The sequence below is a fragment of the Oncorhynchus masou genome, chromosome 12 (genome assembly GCF_036934945.1).
Source record: "Oncorhynchus masou masou isolate Uvic2021 chromosome 12, UVic_Omas_1.1, whole genome shotgun sequence".
Lineage (NCBI taxonomy): Eukaryota > Metazoa > Chordata > Actinopteri > Salmoniformes > Salmonidae > Oncorhynchus > Oncorhynchus masou.
In genome coordinates, this window is record NC_088223.1 from 40,988,935 (window position 1) to 41,011,860 (window position 22,926).

A 22,926-nucleotide genomic window follows, 5' to 3' on the forward strand; every position below is an offset into this window, starting at 1 on the left:
GAGATTTAACTGAAGATGCTGGAAGCAGAAGATAATTGCAGGCACTCAACATCGCCAATCGTACACAAAGAGACCTGTCTGGGAGGCAGTTGGCGCAGTTTCTCATCTCTCCGTCGACCAAAAGTTAACGCGCCGGTGCAGACTCCATTTTCACGTCAAAAGCGGTAACGAGCAGCGTCTACGATCGTACTCAATGCTATCTTAATGTAATCATGACTTCCAATTCCCAGAGATGGGATGCTACGTTAGTGTAAATCAATGACACTGTTTATGTGTTTCCGACTAACAATTAAGGCTCTTTGACACTCACCATGTAGAAGTAGGAGATGCAGCAGCCAATGGACCAGAACACCGAGCCGGTTTTGATCGACTTCACCTATGAGGGAGAGAACAGACAAACGGTTAAGGACGAGTAAACTGACAAAGCAAAAAAAGTGTTTAGAAATGTTTTCAAATGTCTCAAACTGAAAAGTTATATTTACATAAGTATTCAGACTTTTTATTCAGTACTTTGTTGAAGCACCTTATGCAGCAATTACAGCCTGGAGTCTTCGTGGGTATGAAGCTACAAACTTGGCACACCTGTATTTGGGGAGTTTATCCCATTCTTCTGTGCAGATCCTCTCAAGCTCTGTCAGGTTGGATGCGTGTGTCGCTACACAGCTATTTTCAGGTCTCTCCAGATGTTCCATCAGATGACGTCCGGGCTCTGGCTGAGCCACTCAAGGACATTGAGACTTGTCCCGAAGCCTCTACTACTTTGTCTTGGCTGTGTGCTAAAGGGTCTTTGTCCTGTTGGAAGGTGAACCTTCCCCCAATCTGAGGTCCTGAGCAGGTTGTTTTCATCAAGGATTTCTGTACTTTGTTCCATTGATCTTTCCCTCAATCCTGACTAATCTCCCAGTCCCTGCTGCTGAAAAACATCCCCACAGCATGCTGCCAATACCACGCATCACTATAGGGCTGGTGCCAGGTCTCTTTCAGATGTGACGCTTGGCATTCAGGCCAAAGAGTTCAATCTTGGTTTCGTCAGACCAGAGAAACTAGTTTCTCATGGTCTGACAGTCTTTAGGTGCCATTTGGCAAACTCCAAGCGGGTTGTCATGGGCCTGATTTGTGGAGTGCTGCAGAGATGGGAAAACCTTCCAGGAGGACAACCATCTCTACAAAGGAACTCCGTGACCATTGGGTTTTTGGTTAACTCTCTGACCAAGGCCCTTCTGCCCCAATTGCTCAGTTTGGCTGGGCAGCCAACTCTAGGAGTAGTCTTGGTGGCTCCAAACCTCTTCCGTTTAAGAATGAGGACCTTCAACGCTGCAGAAATATTTTGGTACCATTCCTCAGATCTGTGCCTCGGCACAATCCTGTCTCGGAGCTCTACAGACAATTCCTTCAACCTCATGGCTTGATTTTTGCACTAATATGCACGGTCAACTGTTGGATCTTATATAGTCAGGTGTGTGCCTTTCCAAATAATTTCCGATCAATTGAATTTACCACAGGTGGATTCCAATCAAGTTGTAGAAACATCAGGGATGCTCAACGGAAACAGGATGCACCTGAGCTCAATTTTGAGTCTCATAGAAAGGGTCTGAATACCTATGTAAATAAGGTTCCTGTTCATTTGTAAAAAAATATATAATTTTAAAAGTTGTTTTAACTTTGTCATTATGGGCTATTGTATGTAGATTTGATCCATTTTAGAATAAGGCGTTGGGGGGTGGGGGGGGGAAGTGTTAGTGGAACAGCATACTAATCCCATTGAATCAAGAATTACAATCTTCATTACTGAAATGTTACAACAAAAATATTTATTGAAACAGTCACGCATGAGTCACTGAATGTTATTTGAAAGAGGAAGTACTTTAAGGATATGTTTTCGTTTGTCTCCTCCATCTCAACTAACCCAAACTAATTGTATGGATGTCTTTTCTAATAATAATGTAAAATTAACATCTGTATAGAAAGACTCATGTGAAGGCCAAATTCCAGAGGAGGAACTTCTTGATGGAATTAAAGCCTTTAAGGCTGGGAAAACTCCGGGGCTGGATGGCATGGTAAGTACACCAAACTTTTTTTGATATACTCAGAGGACCATTATTAGCATGTTTTAACAACTCTTATATAAAATGGTAGATTATTGAACACACAAGGGCATTCTCACTGAAACAGGACCCAAGTGGTATATATATATAAAGATCCAGTCCATTTAAAAAAATTGGAGGCCTCTTACACTTCAGTGTTGTGATGCAAAGAATGCTAGCAAAATGCTTGCCACATTGACTATCTTTTTAATTATGATATTGTTCCTCCTAATCAGACAGTTTTTTTTATATGGACAATACATTGGAGATAATAAAAGACAAGTAATGGAAACAATAGAATACTATGAAATATCAGGAACACCAGGCCTGGTTTTCATAGCTGATTTTGAAAAGGCTTTTGATAAAGTACGACTGGAGTTTATACAGTGGGGCAAAAATGTATTTAGTCAGCCACCAATTGTGCAAGTTCTCTCACTTAAAAATATGAGGTCTGTAATTTTCATCATAGGTACACTTCAACTATGACAGACAAAATGAGAATTTCTCTCTCCAGAAAATCACATTGTAGGATTTTTTAATTTATTTGCAAATTATGGTGTAAAATAAGTATATATGTAGTTATCTACATAAAGGCAGGGTAAAATGACGAGGCATCAGGATAGATGAGTAAAATACACAGAGTAGCAGCAGCATATGAGTGTGAAAGTGTGTGTATGTAGTGTGAGTGTGTGAGCGTGTCAGTGTATTGTATGAGTGTTATACTGTATATGCTCTTGCGAGTGTGCAGTCAGTTCAAGATTGGGTCACAATGCAGATAGTCTGGGTAACCAATTACAGTGCCTTCAGAAAGTATTAATACCCCTTGACATATTCCCATGTTTCAGCCTGAAGTCAAAATTGATTAAATAGATCCCCCCCCCCCAAGTGAATTGCTTTGCCACATTTTGTTTTGTAGTATTACATTAGTGCCTTGTTGCAAACAGGATGCATGTTTTGGAATATATTGTGTACAGGAGTCATTCTTTTCACTCAATCAGGTTAGTATTGTGGAGTAACTACAATGTTGATCCATCCTCGGTTTTGTCCCATCACAGCCATTATTAAAAACTCTGTTCTAAATTCACCATGGTGAAATCCCTGAGCGGTTGCCTTCCCTCTCTGGCAACGGAGTTAGGAAGGACGCCTGTATCTTTGCAGTGACTGGGTGTATCGATACACCCTCCAAAGTGTAATTTAACTTCGCTGTGCTCAAAGGGATATTACATGTCTGCTGTTTTTACCCATCTACTAACAGGTACCCTTCTTTGCGAGGCATTGGAAAACCTCCCTGGTCTTAGTGGTTGAATCTGTTTTTGAAACGCACTGCCTATTTGGAGGGACCAATCGTATGTGAAGGGTACAATGGTAGTCATTCAAAAGTCCACGCACCTTGTGACTTGTTAAGCAAATTCTTACTCCTGAACTGATTTAGGCTTGCCATAAAAGGTTTGAATACGAATTGACTCAGCGTTTCAAATGTAATTCATTTGTAAAAATGTCACTAACAGCAGGTAGTGTGTGTAGACCAGTGGACCCCACACAAAAATAATCAAGATTTATTCAATTTCAAATTCAGGCTAACAAAATGTGCACAAAAAAAAAAAAAAAAAAAATCAGGGGGGTGTGAATACTTTGAAGACACTAATTAACTATTTAGCGGTCTTCTGGCTTGGAGTAAGAAGCAGTCTTGGAGCCTGTTGGTCCGAGAGTTGATGCACCAGTACCGTTTGCCGGACAGTCCTATGACTTGGATGGCTGAAGTCTTTGGCAATGTATCAGACCTTCCTCTGACACCGCCTGATTGAGGTACTGGATGACAGGGAGTGATTTACTGATCCGTCCGTAGCGCTTTGCGTTAGAGGGCGGTGCATTTGCCATATCAAGCAGTGATTCGGCCAGTTACGGTGCTCTCGATGGTGCAGCTGTACAACTGAGGATCTGAGGGCCCATGCCAAATCTTTTCAGCCTCCTGAAGGGGAAAAGTCACTCCACTACAGCCCCGTCGACGTGGATGAGGGTGGCCAATGGGGGCCAGTTTGAAACATGTTGGGATTACAGACTGGGACAAGGAGAGATTGAAAATGTCCGTGAAGACACTTGGCAGCTGGTCTGCCCATGCTCTGAGAACGCACCCTGTTATTGACTCAAGCCAAGTGGCCTTGCTAGTGTTTAAAGAGAAGGCTGCCTAGCATATTAGTCTGCTCCTGACACACTAGCTGGGACTTCTGGATACCCGGTCTCACCCCACAGCCTGAGTCACCACATTAAAAAAAAAGGGACCATGTCTGACAGATAGCCCCATTTTACCTTTCATGACACTGCGGGAAAGTGATGGAAGGGTGCAGGGCAGGTGGGGGCACAGACTGTTTTATCGAACGCCGTCTGAGAGACACATTACAGTCACTTGACCTGCTGACGAGGATTGATTGATCAGCGGGGGAAAGCAGGCATGGTTCCGAATACCCACCAGAGCCTCAGCCGAGCAGCGAAAACCTCCATCCTCCCATAGATTTTTAAAACCAACCCAAAACAGTTACCATGACGCCTCATTGGCGCGAACGAGCGTGATATCTGGTTTTGACCCAAGTGTGAAACTACACATCTCCTCACAGGTAATATTGAGGGAACTGATAAAGATGTAGGCAACTGAGGAACACCAGAAGCCTTTTTTTGCCTTCTCAGTGCCACAGACAATTAAAAGGGAGCTAGCATAGAGCCTACTAGGGCCCGAGACTACCATGCAGAGCATTTGCATGGCCAAGTCGTAATACGTCTACTCCTCACACGGCCATGTGATCGTTCATGTTCAAATACATCTCTCGTTTACTTCCCTCACACAGTGATACAAGCGGGGCTAATTAAATGTGAGCCTGGAGAAACTGTGAAATTAGTGTGACAACAATGTAAGCACAGTGGAGAGGGGTTAGGGGAGGGTAGCGGGGAGTGCTAGTGTTAAAAGGGGCAGGTCTCTGGGGTGCGAGAGGATTCAATTATAGATTAGGGGGGGGGGGCAGATTAAGCAGCTGGAGTTGAATGGGTTATTAGCAGATAAAATGAAGGAGAGGGATAATGAAGATTGGAGAAGAAGCCTGGGAGAGGCTCCCATTTCAGCCTGCGAGGAGGGATCGGCTAAAGAGAAAGAGAGAGAGGGTGAAAGCACTAAGATAAAAGTGGGTAAATGAGACTTATAATGGAAAGCAGTGACGCGTAGCCAGGATGATAGTTTTTTCGGGGCTCTTGCCGGTGGGTGCCACCTGGAACACTCAGTCTGCATTCCAAATCATGACACCCTATTCCCTATAGTGCGCACTACTTTTGCCCAGGGCCCATAGGGCTCTGGTTAACAAAAGTGCACTATATAGGAAGTACGATGCCATTTGGGATGCACTCGTCGTGTTGGTTCTTTATAAAGACAGACATGGTCCATGTGAAATGACAATTAAAAGCTCTTATGACACTGCAGATGCAAAAGCTCTGTCTAAACCAAATAGAAAAATGATCCGTATCTAATTATTGTGAAATTATGACAGAAGGCAGCTTATGATAAGGAAAACACTTCATCACAAGCAGACACTGCAGGTTCCCAAGTAAATCATACTAGCATTAAAGACAATGTCCCCGGTAGCGTTTTAGCGGTACGCAAGTAAATGCATAATATTGAGAAAACTATACATTGTCTGTCTGCGTTTCATATCACAACAGTGGTGGAGCCCCCCTGGGTCAGGAGCCAGTACTGACTGACAATCACACCCATAATGTGAGAGGTTCTCTGTGGCACAACTCCAGGGTGTGTGGGCTGGTTGATGAAAGCCGAGGCTCTTCAAACCAAGTGGAGGAGTTGTCAGCTCAGTCACACTCGCTTGAGTTAACGTGACACTCCAGAGGCATGACATGGAAGCGACCTTTGGGGTCTCAAGTCCCCTCGGGAGTTCAATATGTCCGTACTTCGTTGGTCAAGTGTCAAGCTGAAAGAAATCTACTGGACTGATAAATGCAGAGACAGAAAAGTTCAAGAACAACAGTCCTGCAGAGCTTGCCACTGGTGACAAACAGGTGAAGCATGGTGGGAGAGAGCATGTGCCACATTTACCTGAGTGAATGCCGGTGTGTCTTTGGGAGGAGGGAAGGAAAAAATTTAAATAAACGGCTCCCCGTTTGTTAGGAGCGCTGTTCAGTTTTAACCCTGAAAAATCCTTGAGAATGACTTTGTGTGGAGGGGATCCTTACGATTCTCAGCTTGTCTGAGGGGCTTAAATGCCACCCAAGTGAAATTAATCGAGGGAACTGATGGGGAGCCAGGCGCCCCCTGCCAAGGTCGACTTTGATAAGGGGGGGAAACGAATGCTGATTAATGCCGAATTTGACCATTTACAATGCACTTCAATTTAATCTGTGGGTATAAGTTGCATGCACCTGCCTCTGCCTCAAGTCATCAGGGAGCATAATGTACAAAATGTGGGAGGGAGTAGAGCGGTGTGCGTGAGGCTGTGACTCTATTGTGATTGAAGGGAGAGGATATGCACTGAGGGCAAATAATGTGAATATGGGAGTTTCTTTTGCCTAGAATCCTCCTACAGCAGATGGTCCATTTCCATGGTGTCTTAAGCCATTGTGCTCATAATCCTTTCACCTCGTGTACGTTAGCTTATCCAATGTCTGGTCATATTCTCCGACATTCCGCTAAGCCTATCCGGGCAGTTTTTTGGGTGATGAGAGAGAAGAAAAAAAGCGACTGAAACCAGATAGTCAGGAGACTGAGTGAAGGTTCACAGTGTAGCAATAATTTAACCACGCCAAAGCAGCTATTAGCGCATTGACTGCAAATCTTGTCAAATAGAACATCCCTCTTCACATCAAATGGGCCATGGGTATACAAATCGAAAAAACACTGAGAAAAATCAAGAGGCAGTTTTTCCAGACACAGATTTAGCCTAGTTCTGGACTAAAAACATATATATTTATTATGGAGATCCTCCATTGAACTTGCTTTTTAGTCGAGGACTAGGCTTAATCTGTGCCTGGGAAACCGACCCCTAAATGTAGGACGTCTCTCTAAATGCATACTATCTTTCTCCGAGCAGGAGTACGAGTCCAAATCAAAGTAGGTGAAACGGAGCACGCTTCACGAATGCATACTCCGTTTGTACATATTTTGAAACAAATATAACCACGTCAAATTTCGCAACATTTTTTGGAAATTAATGGTGGCCATTATTTGAGCTGAAAGCGAGAGAAAATACACTCCGACTTTGGAGTGAAATGTTGCCTATTTACATCTCATATGATGCCGGACTACAATATTTGATCTTGATATGTTAATACACGCTGTGTGAATTTTGGGATGCTTTTTGGAATGCTTACCCGTCTACAATACCTGCTGTAGTGTGTGTAGATTGCAAGTCAATAGCTAGCTAGTTACCTACGAAGAATCAACCTTGCATAATTCGTTTTAGGACATTTTTTGCCTGTTAATCTGGTTTGTGACATTATTATGATTCACATATAGCTAGCTAACTGATAGTATTGAAGTAAAATGTTTGCTTTGTGTATATCTTGTCTCTATTGCCATTGCCCTGGCTGGAAAAAAAGGCTCAGTGAATGGGGAGGAGCAGCGTGAGGTAATACAGTATGGGGAGTGCGAGTGCATCTCAAATGCAATGTTTTACGCATTCTCCACACTGTCGTCCCTTCAAGAACGTACTCAAGAGAACAGCCTCAGAGAGCATGAGAGTGTGGCACACGGTAGTACCCATATTGAGTAGCCATAAAGGATCTCAAAGGGATTTCTAAAGGATGGAAGTTCAAACCGGAAGAGGCATGCTTACCCAAAGGTAGTAGGTGAACTGGAGGGCAAAGATGGCAATGCCCTCGTTGTCGAAGGAGCCGGCCACCGAGCGGGAGATGTACCCGGGAACAATGGCGATAAAGCAGGCAGCCAAAAGCCCCGCCCCCTGGTTCCACAGTTCCCGCGTCAGCAGAAAGGTGGAGATGGATGTCAGGCCACTGAACACGGGTGCCAGGAAGACGCACACATCCCGGATGTGCACCGTCAAGTGGAGCAGGTTCAGTACGTAGTGTATAAGGCCTGCGGTGACCATCAAACCTGGATATACCTGGAGAGAGAGAGAGAGAGACAAGATAAGAGGGGCTGTAATGGAACACTTATGCCACCTTCACGCATATGGATGGGATACTTGCATTTTATATCCAGGATAAGACAACACACTGGGAATAAAACTTTTAAAATCAACCATAATGTACTGTAACTTATCCATCGAGCAGTTAGTTGGAACTCCACAGGTCAGGCAGGAGAGTGATACGTCAAGTAAGTGTTGGCTTGCTGCATCCACATGCTTGACATGCCACAAGAGTGAGTCAAGTTAATTGAATCTGCTCTGGATTTACAATTGGGAAAACCAGGTAAGGCGATCTTCTCCACTGAAATACTGACTAATTGCCCAGTTCAAAGCGGAGACCTCAAAACAGCCAACGGTTACAGCTCTCTGCCTATAAACGCATGAGACCCGGGCCTAATTAGGCGCGTGTGAAACCTTTCTGAAGTCAGAGGGGCTGTGTCTAAGTGTGAGTGACGCCCTGATGTCTCTGCCTGGCGTATAGCATACAAGTCCAGCGGACTTTTGCTCATCTCTGCCTGCCGTGCTTCTCGTTTTTAATTAGCTAGTTGTAGCCTGGGCGTTCTAAACCATCGACCAGTCTTATTGCACCTCTCTCCCAAATCATCCAACCCAGTTTCCCTGACCTGGGGATTGAGCTAGAGCCTCAGCTAACGCCAATTCGGTTAAAACAAACGCTGAAGTAATCACTGTTTGGTTGCCCCCAGAACAGATGCTGGGCTCTCTGTAGTCTGCACCCCCCCCCACATATAGCGTCACATTTAGGCCCGTCAGCGTAAAAAAAATGTGCCTGGTCCATTTCTCTACATTAACAAAGGGCGGTTTATTGGTGACAGAGGCCTATGGTTAAGCAGTGTCACATTTATTCAGCCCTCAAAATCTTACCTACGACTCTGGAGAGGGAGCGGCTGGCAGATATCCCCCTTGAGAGTGGGAGAGAAAAAGACAAGGGATCCGCAGAGAGGCACTCACTGACGACATTTACCGAGACCTGCTCCTCCCTCTCCAAACGGTGTGACCCATAATGTGCAAAAGGGGGACCTGTGTTATCATACACAATTAATGAGGGCTGTCAAGACTCATTTGAAGCAGACTGAATAGAGAGGAGAGACGGCGAGCTGATGATGGTGGGGCGGGATAAAGGAGGCAGAGGTGGGGTGCGGCACACGGCTTAGGATCCCTGTTCGGAGACTCTGAGAGGTGCTACAATTACTGCAGACTAGCGATTTTTTTTTTTTTGAATACCACTGAAGAAAAAAGGCTGAGTGACACACTATACAGGTGTTGAAGTGGTTCTGGAATGCCTGCGAAAGTCAGGAAACCCTTGGGCGAGCTTCACCAACTGCACGGAATGGATTCCATTTGATATCGTCAAGATGCACGACATGATCCAAATCATTAGGAGATTGTATTGTAACTCAGTTATTCCTTCCGGGGATTTGTCATTCATAGTTTCATGACTGCCACAGCCCCTATCAGCCGGTTATTGTCATGCAATTGACTTCCAGTCTCACGGTAACCGGCCATTAACTAACAAGACACGTTGAGCATCTCCAGGCCGCCTCACACGTGGAACATATACATTTGAAAAAGTCTAATACACCTATTTAATATACAGCACAACACTGCAGCCATTATTTTATTTTAGGCAGGTCTAAAGAAACACAGTCTGAAGACTTGTTTTCTACGGAAGAACAGAACACGAGTCGACCATGCTCCATGCTTGTTCATGTATGCTTAAATCCAGTGCAAATACTTTATAGTAAGAAGAATAAAAACAAAGGATATTTTTTTCCCCCCATGTCGGCGAGAGAGTGCGCATATGAAGTGGCTATGTTGAGCGCAAAAGTGATTTGAGTTATTTGGGAACTTTAGTTGGGAATGAGACAAACCCTTAGAATGTCTTAGAAATCAAAAACACATGGGCTGCATGGTGCGACTATAGTCGATTGATTATTTGAGAAAGTAGCTAAAAAAAAAAGTCTGCGCTCTGTTCCTTGCCTCAGGTTGCACACGTTCTCTCATCAAGTGATCATGTTTTCACCCAATCAAACAAGTCTACATTCTCTTGTCTTTACTAATATGTAACATTTGTTTGGATATTGGATGGCCTATTATCAAATGTGCAGGAACGGTGTCAAAATGAGTTGTTAGCCGCATGCACTTGAATAGCGAATGGAGGCCACTTTCCCACAGTTCATTTGTCAAACATGCCAGGTAGGCTACTCCGGTTTTACAGCCAAGCATGTTCTTAATATTAGCAGCAGAGAAATATAGCAGCAGCTGGGATCATCTTTGTTAGTGGCAACTATCAAAACTCTGCTTTCACACAGGATTGCATATAGAAATGTCTCGACTTATGAAGAAAACTTATTTCAACTCACACGTCAACCACTGTTTGAGGAGCAGGCAACCTCTCGCTGCGCAACAAGTGATATTCCACCCAAACTCACTATGCTATGGCTCTCCAACCCAGTTCTTGTTTTTCACAACAAAACCATTCATGAAATTGTTGAACACCCCTCTGCGCATTCAGGAACACTCAGGAACTTCCGCGTGGTCTTGGCTGTGTGCTTAGGGTCGCTGTCCTGTTGGAAGGTGAACCTTCACAGAAGTCGGAGGTCCTGAGCGCTCTGGAGCAGGATCTCTATTTCTCTGCTCATCTTTACATCGAACCGGACTAGTCTCCCAGTTCCTGCCGCTGAAAAACATCCACACAGCATGATGCCGCCACCACCACCTCCACAGAGGAAGTCTGGAGCTCTGTCAGACTGACCATCGGGTTCTCTTCACTTCCCTGACCAAGGCCCTTCTCCCCCGATGGCTCAGTTTGGCCGGGCAGCCAGCTCTAGGAAGAGTCTTGGTTCCAAACTTCTTCAATTTAAGAACAATGGATGCCACTGTGTTCTTGGGACCTTCAATGCTGCAGAAAGGTTTTGCTACCCTTCCCCAGATCTGTGCCTTGACACAATCCTGTCTGAGCTCTACGGACAATTCCTTCGAACTCATTGCTTTGTTTCTTGCTCTGGCATGCACTGTCAATTTCCAAATTAACTGTATGGGTGTTCTGAATTAAATCACCTTAGAAAGCGCTGTCCATTTCATTGTTTGGCTTTGAAACCTCCAATGTTTTCCACTCAGTTTCAACCTGTTCAAATTGATCGATCACAGTGAGCTGAGTTTTAAAAGCATGATACTCTTGTATTTGCATTGTTGTCAGTGTTGAGGGACAATAGCGTGCTGAGTACAAGGACATTAGCGAGTTGGGTCCTGCCAACGCTTGTCCAGAGCGCATAAGAGGAGATTACCGTGACCCGCCATTCACGTACAATTTGACTGCGGTCATGACTCATGACTGCCGGTATGGCTGTAATACGGTCACCGCAAAAGCAATAGCCATGCATTGTGTAGGACTGCATTCCCTATATTCTCTTAACTGTCATAGACAAAGAGTGTGAGCTAATTTGCTTCTACTCTACAGTATTCCCACAACTGGTGTGATTTCTGACAAGGGCTTCATAGAACCAGTGTGTTCAGAAGAGGTGATTTGTAACATTCCATTAGCGCTCCAGGTTTGAGCACCATTAAGGCTGCCTGATAAAATTCAAAGGCCCTTCATACCTCATAGCCTGTAAGTATTATCAGGACAGCTGAGGGAAGCACTTCACCTTCTTTGCGTAATCATGTGGTGGGGGCGGGGGGGCCTAGAGATAAAAAAAAGAATTTATTGAGCCAGGTAGCTGACACATGGCAAAACTTTAGCAGCAGCAGAGGCACTGTACCTGGAACTTCCCTCGCTTTGCATGTTGCTGGGCATTTGCATTCTGTGTACCCAGCATCTGACACACCGGCTGGCTAAACCTTGGCACACTGAGCAGCAGTACTGTCCACTGCCTACAGATAGACATGTTAGGAAGTTCGGGTCCCTTGTGCAGATTGCTGTTTAGCAGCAATGGATTCAGTCAACACCGGCAACTGCTACTAGCCTATATTCCGACGGGGCAATATCTGCTGCTGCTAAAACGACTGACGACAGTACTGAGTGCAGGCATGTCTGGCTGTCTTAAGTGCTCGGTGCTTCTCTCCCACCACCCTGGACTAAGTACACTGTACACAACAGGGAACAGAGTGAAACGTCAGATGCCAACCTCGGTGGAGAAAGTGACGAGATAACACAGGGAGCCATTTTAAAAGGTTTTCCCGTAACAAGGCTGGTAAAAAAGTCACCCCATTAAGCATCTGATTACAGTACAGAGAGACATGTCGGGAGCTGTGAGGAAGAGCAGGGTAGTATTTTATTCACAGCGCTTCAGTGCACAGTTTACAGGGCAGCCCCACCCAAAAAATGATGCTCCGCCGAGAGAGGAGCGTGGGCGATAAATCTTACAGAATCGGCAGGTAGTAACTCACGGTGAAAGAGGTTGTGATTTCAACAGCAGGTCCTGTTGGTAAACCGCATGATCATTGGCAGTCATGTGGAATCCCTCAAGTTAAAAGCTCACTGGTTGCTGCCGATGCATGACAGACCGGAGAGCGCTGGGGGAGGCTTATGAAACGGTACGGTCCATGGTGCGCTCTCATCTAACCCCCCACCACTAGAACACCAGAGTCTATGCCTATATCTACAGTGCATTCGGAAAGCATTCAGACCCCTTCCCATTTTCCACATTTAATTACAGCCTTATTCTACAACGGATTAAATAAAAAAAGAGAAGCAATGAGGTCTAAGGAATTGTCCATAGCGCTCCAAGACAGTACCATGAAGTGTCTGCAGCATTTTAGGTCCCCAAGAACAGTGGCCTCCATTATATTTAAACTGAAAAAGTTTGGAACCACCAAACACTGCCTAGAGCTGGCCGCTCATACAAACAGCCATCCAGGGAGAAGAGCCTTGGTCATGGAATTAGCCGAGAACCCAATGGTCACTGACAGAGCTCCAGAGTTCATCTGTGGAGATGGAGAACCTTCCAGAAGGACAACCATCTCTGCAGAACTCCACCAATTAGGCCTTTTTGGTAGATTGGCCAGACAGAAGCCACTCAAAGTAAAAGACAACACAGCCCGACTGGAGTTTTCTGAAAGTCACTGTAAGGACTCTCATGAGATTCAAGATTCTCTGATTAAACCAAGATTGAACTCTATGGCCTGAGTGTCACGTCCGGAGGAAACCTGCCACCCTCCCTACGGTGAAGCATGGTGGTGGCAGCATCATGCTGTGGGGATGTTTTTCAGCGACAGGGACTGGGAGACCAGTCAGGATCGAGGAAAAGATGAACGGAGCAAAGTACAGAGAGATCCTTGATGGAAACCTGCAACAGAGCTCTTAGGAGAAAATAGCTGTACAACGACACGCCAAGTCCAACCTGACAGATTGAAAGGATCTACAGACAAGAATAGGAGAAACTCTCCAAATACAGGTGTGCCAAGCGTTTAGTGTCATACCCAAGAAGACTTGAGGCTGTAATCACTGCCAAATGTGCTTCAACAAAGTACTAAGTAAAGGGTCAGAATACTTAAGTAATCCTGATATTTCTGGGGGGGGGGGTTAATACATGTGCTAAGTGTCGGAAAACCTGCTTTTGCTTCGTCATTATGGGGTATTGTGTGTAGATTGGGGGGGACAACGACTATTTAATCCATTATAGAATAAGGCTGTAATGTAACAAAATGTGTAAAAGGTCAAGGGGCCTGAATACTTTCCGAAAGCACTGTATATGTTCTCTTGTTCTTCCCACCTGGTTTGGTTTCAAATCGGGATGATTTAAGCTTGATCACAGCAGGGAACATGTTAAACTTACTGTGCCCCCCACGATCCTCCCCAAGGGGTACCATGACCGCTCGTCAAACCAGTTGAGGAACTCGTAAAACCCATTTGTGGTCAGGTGATGTGTTGACCTGTAGTTGAACCTGTGGGGAGAGAAGATGGCTTAAGTTGGTACCAAGGCAAATATCAGTGGCACAAAGCAGGCAGCTAGTACAAATATCTCAGACATTTTTTTGAAATGTGCAAACAAATATTCATTTTGAAAGAAAAGCCTTATTATTTCCATATTCTACAAAAAGGCAGCCAATGTCCCGCCCACAGAGTTAATTGACAACAGAAAACCGGTAGGCCTAGACCTACCTGTTACGACATCCTTGAGTTCACAACTATCTGACACTATCGAGACATCCCAAACATCCAACCAGAACAGAGTTGGCTTGGTTCGCTTGACATCTCCACTCTTGAAACATCTAGTTAACATTTAATTCTCAAAAAAAAAAGATGGTGAAATGTCTGCTCAAAGCCACGTTTCGTGCATACAGATTAATGCGTGGTTGCTTGCTTAGATTCCATGCGAGGCCATGAGTTAGAATAATATCTGAAATCTTCATATGGCTCAGCGTGATAGTGCCATGCAGTGGTTTTAGATTAAGTGAAAAACAAATAAACTGTTTTATATGTAGGGGACAGTTGATGTAACCAGAGTGAAATACAGTTCATGAGTCATTGTTGTGCAATCAATGTGATGCACCCGTGGCTCTGAAATAAGCACATCCATCGTTGTGATAGATCACGCTTGTCTGCAGAAACAGCCCTGACACTGGTATGTCAGCAATCCCCAAGCACAATAAATAGCAGCATCCTTCCCTAATACTGTCTCTATAGCAGATGATTCAGGAGGCAAGAGATTTGAGTGGAGGGGGGAGGATGATGGCCAGCACACAGTCACTGAACTGTTGGGAGACACGAGCAGCTCACACACACTCACAAATGGCTGGCGTGTGGAGAAGCTCATTAAAATCACTGCAAGGTGCTTTTTCTTTTACACAACTCACCTGAAGGACATGTATCTGCAGGTGAGGAAAGGAGAAGGCCAACATCCTTTCCTTTAATAAATCACTTGGTGGCCTAATTCTAGGTTCCCATGCAACCTTTCTACACAAGTAAAGTGAATGTCAGACATAAAATGTCATTACAGGCCTGATGGAAACAGAACAATCGTTGGTAAAATGGACACACAAAAAACGCGACAAAAAAACAAAATACACGACACAAGGTGGGATTTTGCTTTGGTAAAACGAATCTTGCAGAAATTAGTGGTAGTGCTTTTAATGAGCAAATATTTATATAACCATCATATCAAAGTAAACTTGGGAGTCACACAATGTGACATGTAGTCCTCCCACTATGACTTGTCAGGAAAGCATGCAGTTTATTAGGCTACAGATTTAATCAAAATTATGATGAACTTTACAGGGTGGTGAAAGTGCAAGGCTATGAGCTTGATGCTCCTTCCCAATAAATATCGAGGGTCTTATTCTGGTGACATGATGTCCATAACAATCTCATGTAGGCTACACATGCGCTGTTGCCAACAGCACGCGGACAGCACTGTTTGCTAGACTGTACATGCCAATAGCAAAGTGGGCACACTCGCTACATAACGCAATAAGTGTGAGGGAACTTTCAGTAGAGTTGAAAATGCGATTGAAACCCATTTAACTTAAATAATATTTCGGTACATGGAAATGTAACTTGCAAAGGGTATTTTTGTGCACAACATCATCACACACAGCCTTTTATCTGCAACAAGTCAATTTGAAGGAAACATAGCTAGCATATTTTCTAGGTTTGTTTTTTAAAATATTTTATCATCTTCTCTGTTTGGCACATTTAACGTTTTGGCGCTTCTACATGGATTTCTGGTATTGAGGAAAGAGGCTTTGAACAGTATGACAAAAGCCAGTGAGGAACAAAGAAGAAAAGGGATGTAAATGAACACTATTCATACTCGCAGGGCTGGTGCACTCCGTCGCAGCTTCACTTTCAAGTAGAATATGACATGCCCTCGCTTATGGCTCATTCATCACTCACTGACAAGTTCAATGAGACCAAGCTACTAGTGCGCACACACACACACCTATTGCAGTGACACACACCTATTGCAGTGAACGTAATGAGCATTGACAAGCTGGCTCATTCACAGTGAGGAACTGCTTGAGCCACAGGGATAAACATTCCGATCACATTACTCTATAACCCGGACTCGTGAGGTCTAAGACCCGACACGAGCAGCTCACACAAACGTCCCAAAATGGCTGGCATGTGGAGGAGCTCAAAAATCACTGAAGGTCTGCAGATGGGGAAAGGAGGCGCCAAAATCCTTTGCTTAAAAGTGCCTGGTGGCCAAATTCTACTCAATAACCAGGTTTCCATGCAACCGTTTTTTTGTGGCTCAAGCATTCAGATCACATTACTCGATAACCTAGAACTCAGCGTGAGGTCCGAGACCAGACATCTTCACAAGTTTGTCCAGCTGGAACAAAAAATCACAACACTGAGCAATAGCCAGCAAAACCAGTGTTTCTTTCTCCAATGTTGGCGCAGGGAGAGACCAGAATGGGTCAAATGCAGCCAGGTATAAAAGAGCAACCCAGCAGAGAGCCCGTATCGCCGCAAGTTAACCACTTATTCCCCACTCAGAAAACATATTGTTTGTCAACTGTCAAAGCACAGAGGCGGAAATAAAGAGAACCACAGAAAGCACTTAAAATACTTCACCCGCTGCCTCGCCTTCGTCACAAAAACACATTTCCCAATGATCTCATTGAGAGCAGATCCGAGCTTGTCACTTTGATGAGGATAATGTGGCCGGCCAAGCGCATTAGCAATTTAATGCATAATTGCCTAGTCGGTCCCGGCTGACAGAACATCACAAACTAGTGAGCAGGTGAGCGTCAAACCGCCTACCATTTAAATTACTTCTGGCCTCAGGATTTTGTCTAACGTGTCAACTCTGGAGCAAATCTCATTGCAAAATGAAAATTACTCACAGCATCTTGTGCATTTGAGTATGCCCTCAAGGGTCAAAACTCATTTTAAGGATGCCCGTGACAAGTTATCCATTGTTACAACGCCCCCCCATTCACTGCAAGAAAAACATGGATTCCATTGTGATTTATGACCCGGTAATGCCTCGCACTTTGGTAACCACAATCAAATGCATCATTGGTTTTCCTGCCCTGCTCCTGGGTAAATGAACAAACTGACTTTAGTTCCAGGAGTGCACTTGCCACTGCCTGCCTGCTCAGCTCACACTATGAATAGTGTGACAGTTTAGGGAATTAACCACACAGTGGTACCAAATACCAACTTCACACACCTATGGCAGGTATTTTGTAATTTCAGATAGAGAGGAAGGGGGGGGGGCATTGTATTGGGCGAGAAATGCAATAAATGCCAAATGAATTCTATGGGGACCAACAAATCCATACTTGTATTCTGACTCCTGCATAAGAGTGACAGGCCTTCAAAACAGATAGAGAAAATTATTAAAAATGTCAACTATGAGGTTAGGAGTAATATTCTGAGTTGCCAACTAAAGTAGCCAGGGTGCCTGGCCCACCAACATTTGAATAACAGAATTACAACTATGTACAGTTGAAGTCAGAAGATGACATACACCTTAGCCAACTACATTGAAACTCAGTTTTTCACAATTCCTGACATTTAATCCAAGTACAAATTCCTGTCTCAGGTCAGTGAGGGTCACCACTTTATTTTAAGAATGTGAAATGTCAGAAATTGTAGAATGATCTCAGCTTTTATTTCTTTCATCACATTCCCAGTGGGTCAGAAGTTTACATACACTCAATATTTGGTAGCATTGCCAAATTGTTTAACTTGGGTCAAATGTTTTGAGTAGCCTTCCACAAGCTTCCCACAATAAGTTGGGTGAATTTTGGCCCATTCCTCCTGACAGAGCTGGTGTAATTGAGTCAGGTTTGTAGGTCACCTTGCTCGCATATGCTTTTTCAGTTCTGCCCACAAATGTTCTATTGGATTGAGGTCAGTGCTTTGTGATGGCCACGCCAATACCTTGACTGTTGTCCTTAAGTCATTTTGCCACAACTTTGGAAGTATGCTTGGGGTCATTGTCCATTTGGAAGACCCATTTGCGACCAAGCTTTTAACTTCCCTTCTGATGTCTTGAGATGTTGCTTCAATATATATCCACACTTTCTCTCCCTCATGATGCCATCTATTTTGTGAAGTGCACCATTCCGTCCTGCAGCAAAGCACCCCCACAACATGATGCTGCCACCCCCATGATCACGGTTGGGATGAGGTTCTTCTTAGCTGATTTCTTTTGATTGTGGAATCCTTACAGTAGGCTCTAAGAGACCCATGGGCAATTAAGGACCGCCAGGCAAGGCTCGTGCAGTGGACCCAGCCTTGGCTACTTTCCATCCGACTCAATGGCACTCGGGGATGCCCCGCCGCGTCAGGACTGCGCACATACAGCCTGTTCCCCTTCTGACCACATGACCATGCTGGTGGAAGAGGGTGGCACTGGTTTACTGGACAAGACCCAAAACTAATATAATACTGTAGTGGCCAACAGATAGGACAGAAGCAGGACAAGACGTTTTGGCGAATGATAAGGGATATTCCTATAGTTTCACATGACATGGTTAAATTACCGAGCTCCGTGCTCTTTGACCCATTAACTAATTGCATTGTGGAAGTTTGATGGCAATATCGTGCAGATGCTACAAGAAATTTGTTCATTCTGGATTTAAAATATTAGCTGTAATTACTTAATCAAGCCTGTATACTGGTGAGCAAGTTAAGTCACTGCTGATGTAGTGGTGTTTACATGAACAAGAGCAGGAAAGACAAATATATTACGAGGGCTCGACAATAGTCAGACAAGAATATAGGTAAAAGTTGTCAGAATGGCCAAGTCATTTTAAATAAAATTCACAAAAACCACAAACAATTAGGCTAATCTGATCTGAATTGCCGGTTGTAAAACTGTACATCTCAAGCGCTCAGAATTGGTTAGGCTTCTCCTCTATCATATACTGACCATGTAAAATATTCCTAGAAATGCGTTTACATCCCTGTTAGTGATTATTTCTTCTTCGCCAAGATAATCCATCCACCTGACAGGTGTGGCATATCAAGCTGATTAAGCAGCATTAACATAGGCACACCTTGTGCTGGGAACAATTCTAAAATGTGCGATTGCTTGCAATAGGCATGCTGACTGCAGAAATGTCCAGAAAACGTCATGTTCATTTCTCAAACACAAGTCGCCTTAAACTTTTTTTTTGATCGAAATAGGCAGTACATTCAACAGTCCTCACAACCACAGACCACGTGTATGGCATCGTGTGGGCGTGTTTTCTGATGTCAACGTTGTGAAAAGAGCGGCCCATGGTAGAGGTGGGGTTACGGTATGGGCCGGCATAAGCTACGAACACCACAATTGCATTTTACTGATGGCAATTTGAACGCAGAGATACCATGACAGGATCCTGGGGCCCATTGTCGTGCCATTCATCCGCCGCCATCACCTCATGTTTCAGCATGATAATGCAAGCCCCCATGTCGTAAGGATAACCTCCTGAGCATGTTTGGAATGCTTTGGATCGACGTATACGAACAGGGTGTCCCAGTTCCCGCCAATATCCAGCAACTTCGCACAGCCATTGAAGAGGAGTGGGACAACATTCCACAGGCCCCAATCAACAGCCTGATCAAATCTATGCAAAGGAGAGATCGCACCACATGAGGCAAATGGTGGTCACACAGGTACTGACAGGTTCTGATCCACGCATTAACCCATTTTTAAAATCTGTGACTAACAGATGCATATCTGTATTCCCAGTAATGTGAAACCCATAGATTAGGGCCTAATGAATTTGAATGACTTCCATACATGAACTAACTCAGTAAAATCTTTGTAACTGTTGCGTTGATATTTTTGTTCAGTATAGATAATCTTAGCTACCTTGCCCACCTTAGCAATTTGATTCCTGGTTCATCGAATGAGGGAATTATTTTATAAAGAGAAAAAGTAAATTGTAATTGTAATGTTGCAGGGTGGCCAACCATCCCCCAGGAGAGCTACTGTATAATGCATACAACGGCAAGTGCCTTGAACTTTCAGACAAGTTTATAAAAAATAAAAAAATAAAAAGTGGCTCAGAAAGATCAGTATGTGATGAATAGGGCTGTCGCATTGTTCGTATTTCCAACACACTGGCAGTCATGAATGCAATACAATTGTGACACGCAATCTCGTTTTATGCATTCTGGACATGCTTTGGTAGTACCCAACCTGTTATCAGCCGTTAGGTCCTATTGGGCTGGTACTCAGGGCTCCATTGTCCCGGTCATCCACACAGAATACCCCATACTGACAAATCAAAAACAGGCTTTTAGAAATGTTTGCTAATTTATTAAATAAAACACTGACAAATCACATTGTTACTCAGACTGTGCTCAGTACTTTGTTGAAGCACATTTGGCAGGGATTACAGCCTTGAATCTTGGGTAAGACGCACACCTGTATTTTGGGAGTTTCTCCCATTCTTCCCTGCAGATCCTCTCAAGCGCTGTCAGGTTGGACAACTGCACAACTATTTTCAGGTCTCTCCGGAGATGTTCAAATTGAGTTCAAGCCACCATGTTGTTTCACCGTAGGGGTGGTGCCAGGTTTCCTCCAAACGTGACGCTTGGAATTCAGGCCAAAGAGTTCAATCTTGTTTCCATCAGAAGAGAATCTTGTTTCATGGTCAGAGTCTTTAGGTGCCTTTTAGCAAACGCCAAGAGAGTGGTCATGTGACTGAGGAGTTACTTACGCCTGGCCACTATCATAAAGGCCTGATTGGTGGAGTGCTGCAGAGATGGTTCTCCTATCTCAACAAAGGAACAAAGAGTGACCATCGGGTTCTTGGTCACCTCCTGACCAAGGCTATTCTCCTCCGATTGCTATGTGGCTAGCTCTAGGAAGAGTCTAGGTGGTTCCAAACATCTTCCATTTAAGAATGATGAGGCCACTGTGTTCTTGGGGACCTTCAAATGCTGCAGAAATGTTTTGAGACCCCCCCCCCCAGATCTGTGCCTCGACACAATCCCGTCTTGGAGTTCTACAGACAATTCCTTCAACTTGGTGGCTTGGTTTTTGCACTGCCAACTGTGGGACCTTATATGTAGACAGGTGTGTGCCTTTCCAAATAATGTCCAATCAATGAAATTCACCACAGGTGGACTCCAATCAAGTTGTAGAAACATCAAGGATGATAAATGGAAACAGGATGCAAAGTCTGAATACTTATGTAAATAAGACGTGTTTTTTTATGTACGTATACACACAAACATTTCTAAAAACCTGTATTCCCTTTGCCATTATGGGGTATGTTGTGTAGATGGATAATTTTAAAAATCCATTTTAGAAGGCTTTAATGTAACAAAATGTGTGTGTGAGTGTGTGGGGGGGGGGGGAATTCTGAATGCTTCCCGTATTCACTGTATGTAAATGCACAGGCTTATGAGCACAGGCCAGAGAGAAGAGAAAAAAAAAGCTGTATTAAAATGATTGTGCTGTTATACAATGCATAGCCTACCAAATATTAGGCATGGCAGAAAAAAAACTGATTTAAGATATCTTTGCTACATAATTGGTCGAGCCTATACTTTAAAATGAAATGCATTTGAGTAATGAATGTGGACTATTAAATTATGCATACTGGATGGACTGGTTAACTTATGCTAGGCTCCAAAATGTATATCCACGAGTCTGGGAGAGAACATAGGCAATGCTTTTGGTTCATTGATTGTGCAGGGTGGATTACAGTTAGCCCATCATTAATGAATTTGTATTAGATTTAGAATTGCCTCGTAATAAGGAACTTTTCCAAAAATTTTCATAATAATTGGGTGACTACCTTCGGCTATACAGAAGCGCACAGTGGTGGGACTAAATCTCCTCCTCTCTTCCCTTTATTTCATTCTCGAGCATGCAGGGGGGGGGGGGGGGATGTCAACATTTAGTGAAATGTTTTTGTTTGCGAAAACATATTGCTATCGATATTGGCGAACAAATTTCACTTGGTTTCCCAAATGAAGCACTGGGTAGCAGCAAGAACAGGGTTGGAGAGCCCATGGCATACAGAGCCTGGGCAGAATATCACCTGTCGCACAGTGAGAGCGTGCTCCTCAAAACAGTAGTTAATGCATAGAGTGAAAACCTAGGTAGACTAACTGGCATCATTGAAAAATGGAGCAGTGGGGAAGTGCACGCCTTCGAGTGAATACGGATGTCATGACTCCGCCCCCCCCCCCTTTAAAATCTAGCATATAGGGCATATTTCAAATGAAAACTTAAGCTCACCACAGCCATTTCATGTGCACCCTCGCTCAAGAACAAGAAACATATCCTTCCCATTTTATTCAGCCAAGGTCAAATTATATTCTTCTTACTGTAAAATCCGATATAAAAAAAATGGGCATATCCTGTCAGGTAAATGAACAATTCCTACAGCCTATGGCATGGCGCATAGCCAGAACATACAGTAGGCGAACCCATACTCTGTTCTTCTGCGTAACGTTTTAGACTATTTTTATTTGTGTAGATGTTCCAAAGGCTCCCATCAGCGGCTTGTATGCAGCTTCCATGCGTGGACTCCGTGGAGGCCTGGAGATGTTAAACCTGTTTGTTAATTAACAGTCCAATTATTGTGAGACCACCACAGCCCTAGTGATGAGTATCAAATGGCGCTAATGATTCATACATTTCAGGGATTACAGAATGAGCAATAAAAATACAATCACAATTTGAGTGTAAACATGTCATTTGCAGTTTCAGCAAGTAACTTGTATCGGATCATGTGAATGGCTTCTCACTTCAAGATAAACCAGCATCTGTGGAACA

At 44.0% G+C, this 22,926-nt stretch overlaps 1 protein-coding gene across 1 annotated transcript in view; it reads right to left on the reverse strand.

Annotated features, from left to right (window-relative positions):
• Positions 1 to 22,926, reverse strand: part of LOC135550099 (dolichyl-diphosphooligosaccharide--protein glycosyltransferase subunit STT3B-like) — an 88,830-nt gene that overhangs the window by 25,803 nt on the left and 40,101 nt on the right. The window contains exons 2-4 of the mRNA XM_064980579.1: positions 14,017 to 14,125; positions 7,910 to 8,197; positions 311 to 376 (exon numbers count right to left, since the gene is read on the reverse strand). Of these exons, the coding sequence (XP_064836651.1) occupies positions 311 to 376; positions 7,910 to 8,197; positions 14,017 to 14,125 (463 nt within the window). The remainder of the gene's footprint in view (positions 1 to 310; positions 377 to 7,909; positions 8,198 to 14,016; positions 14,126 to 22,926) is intronic.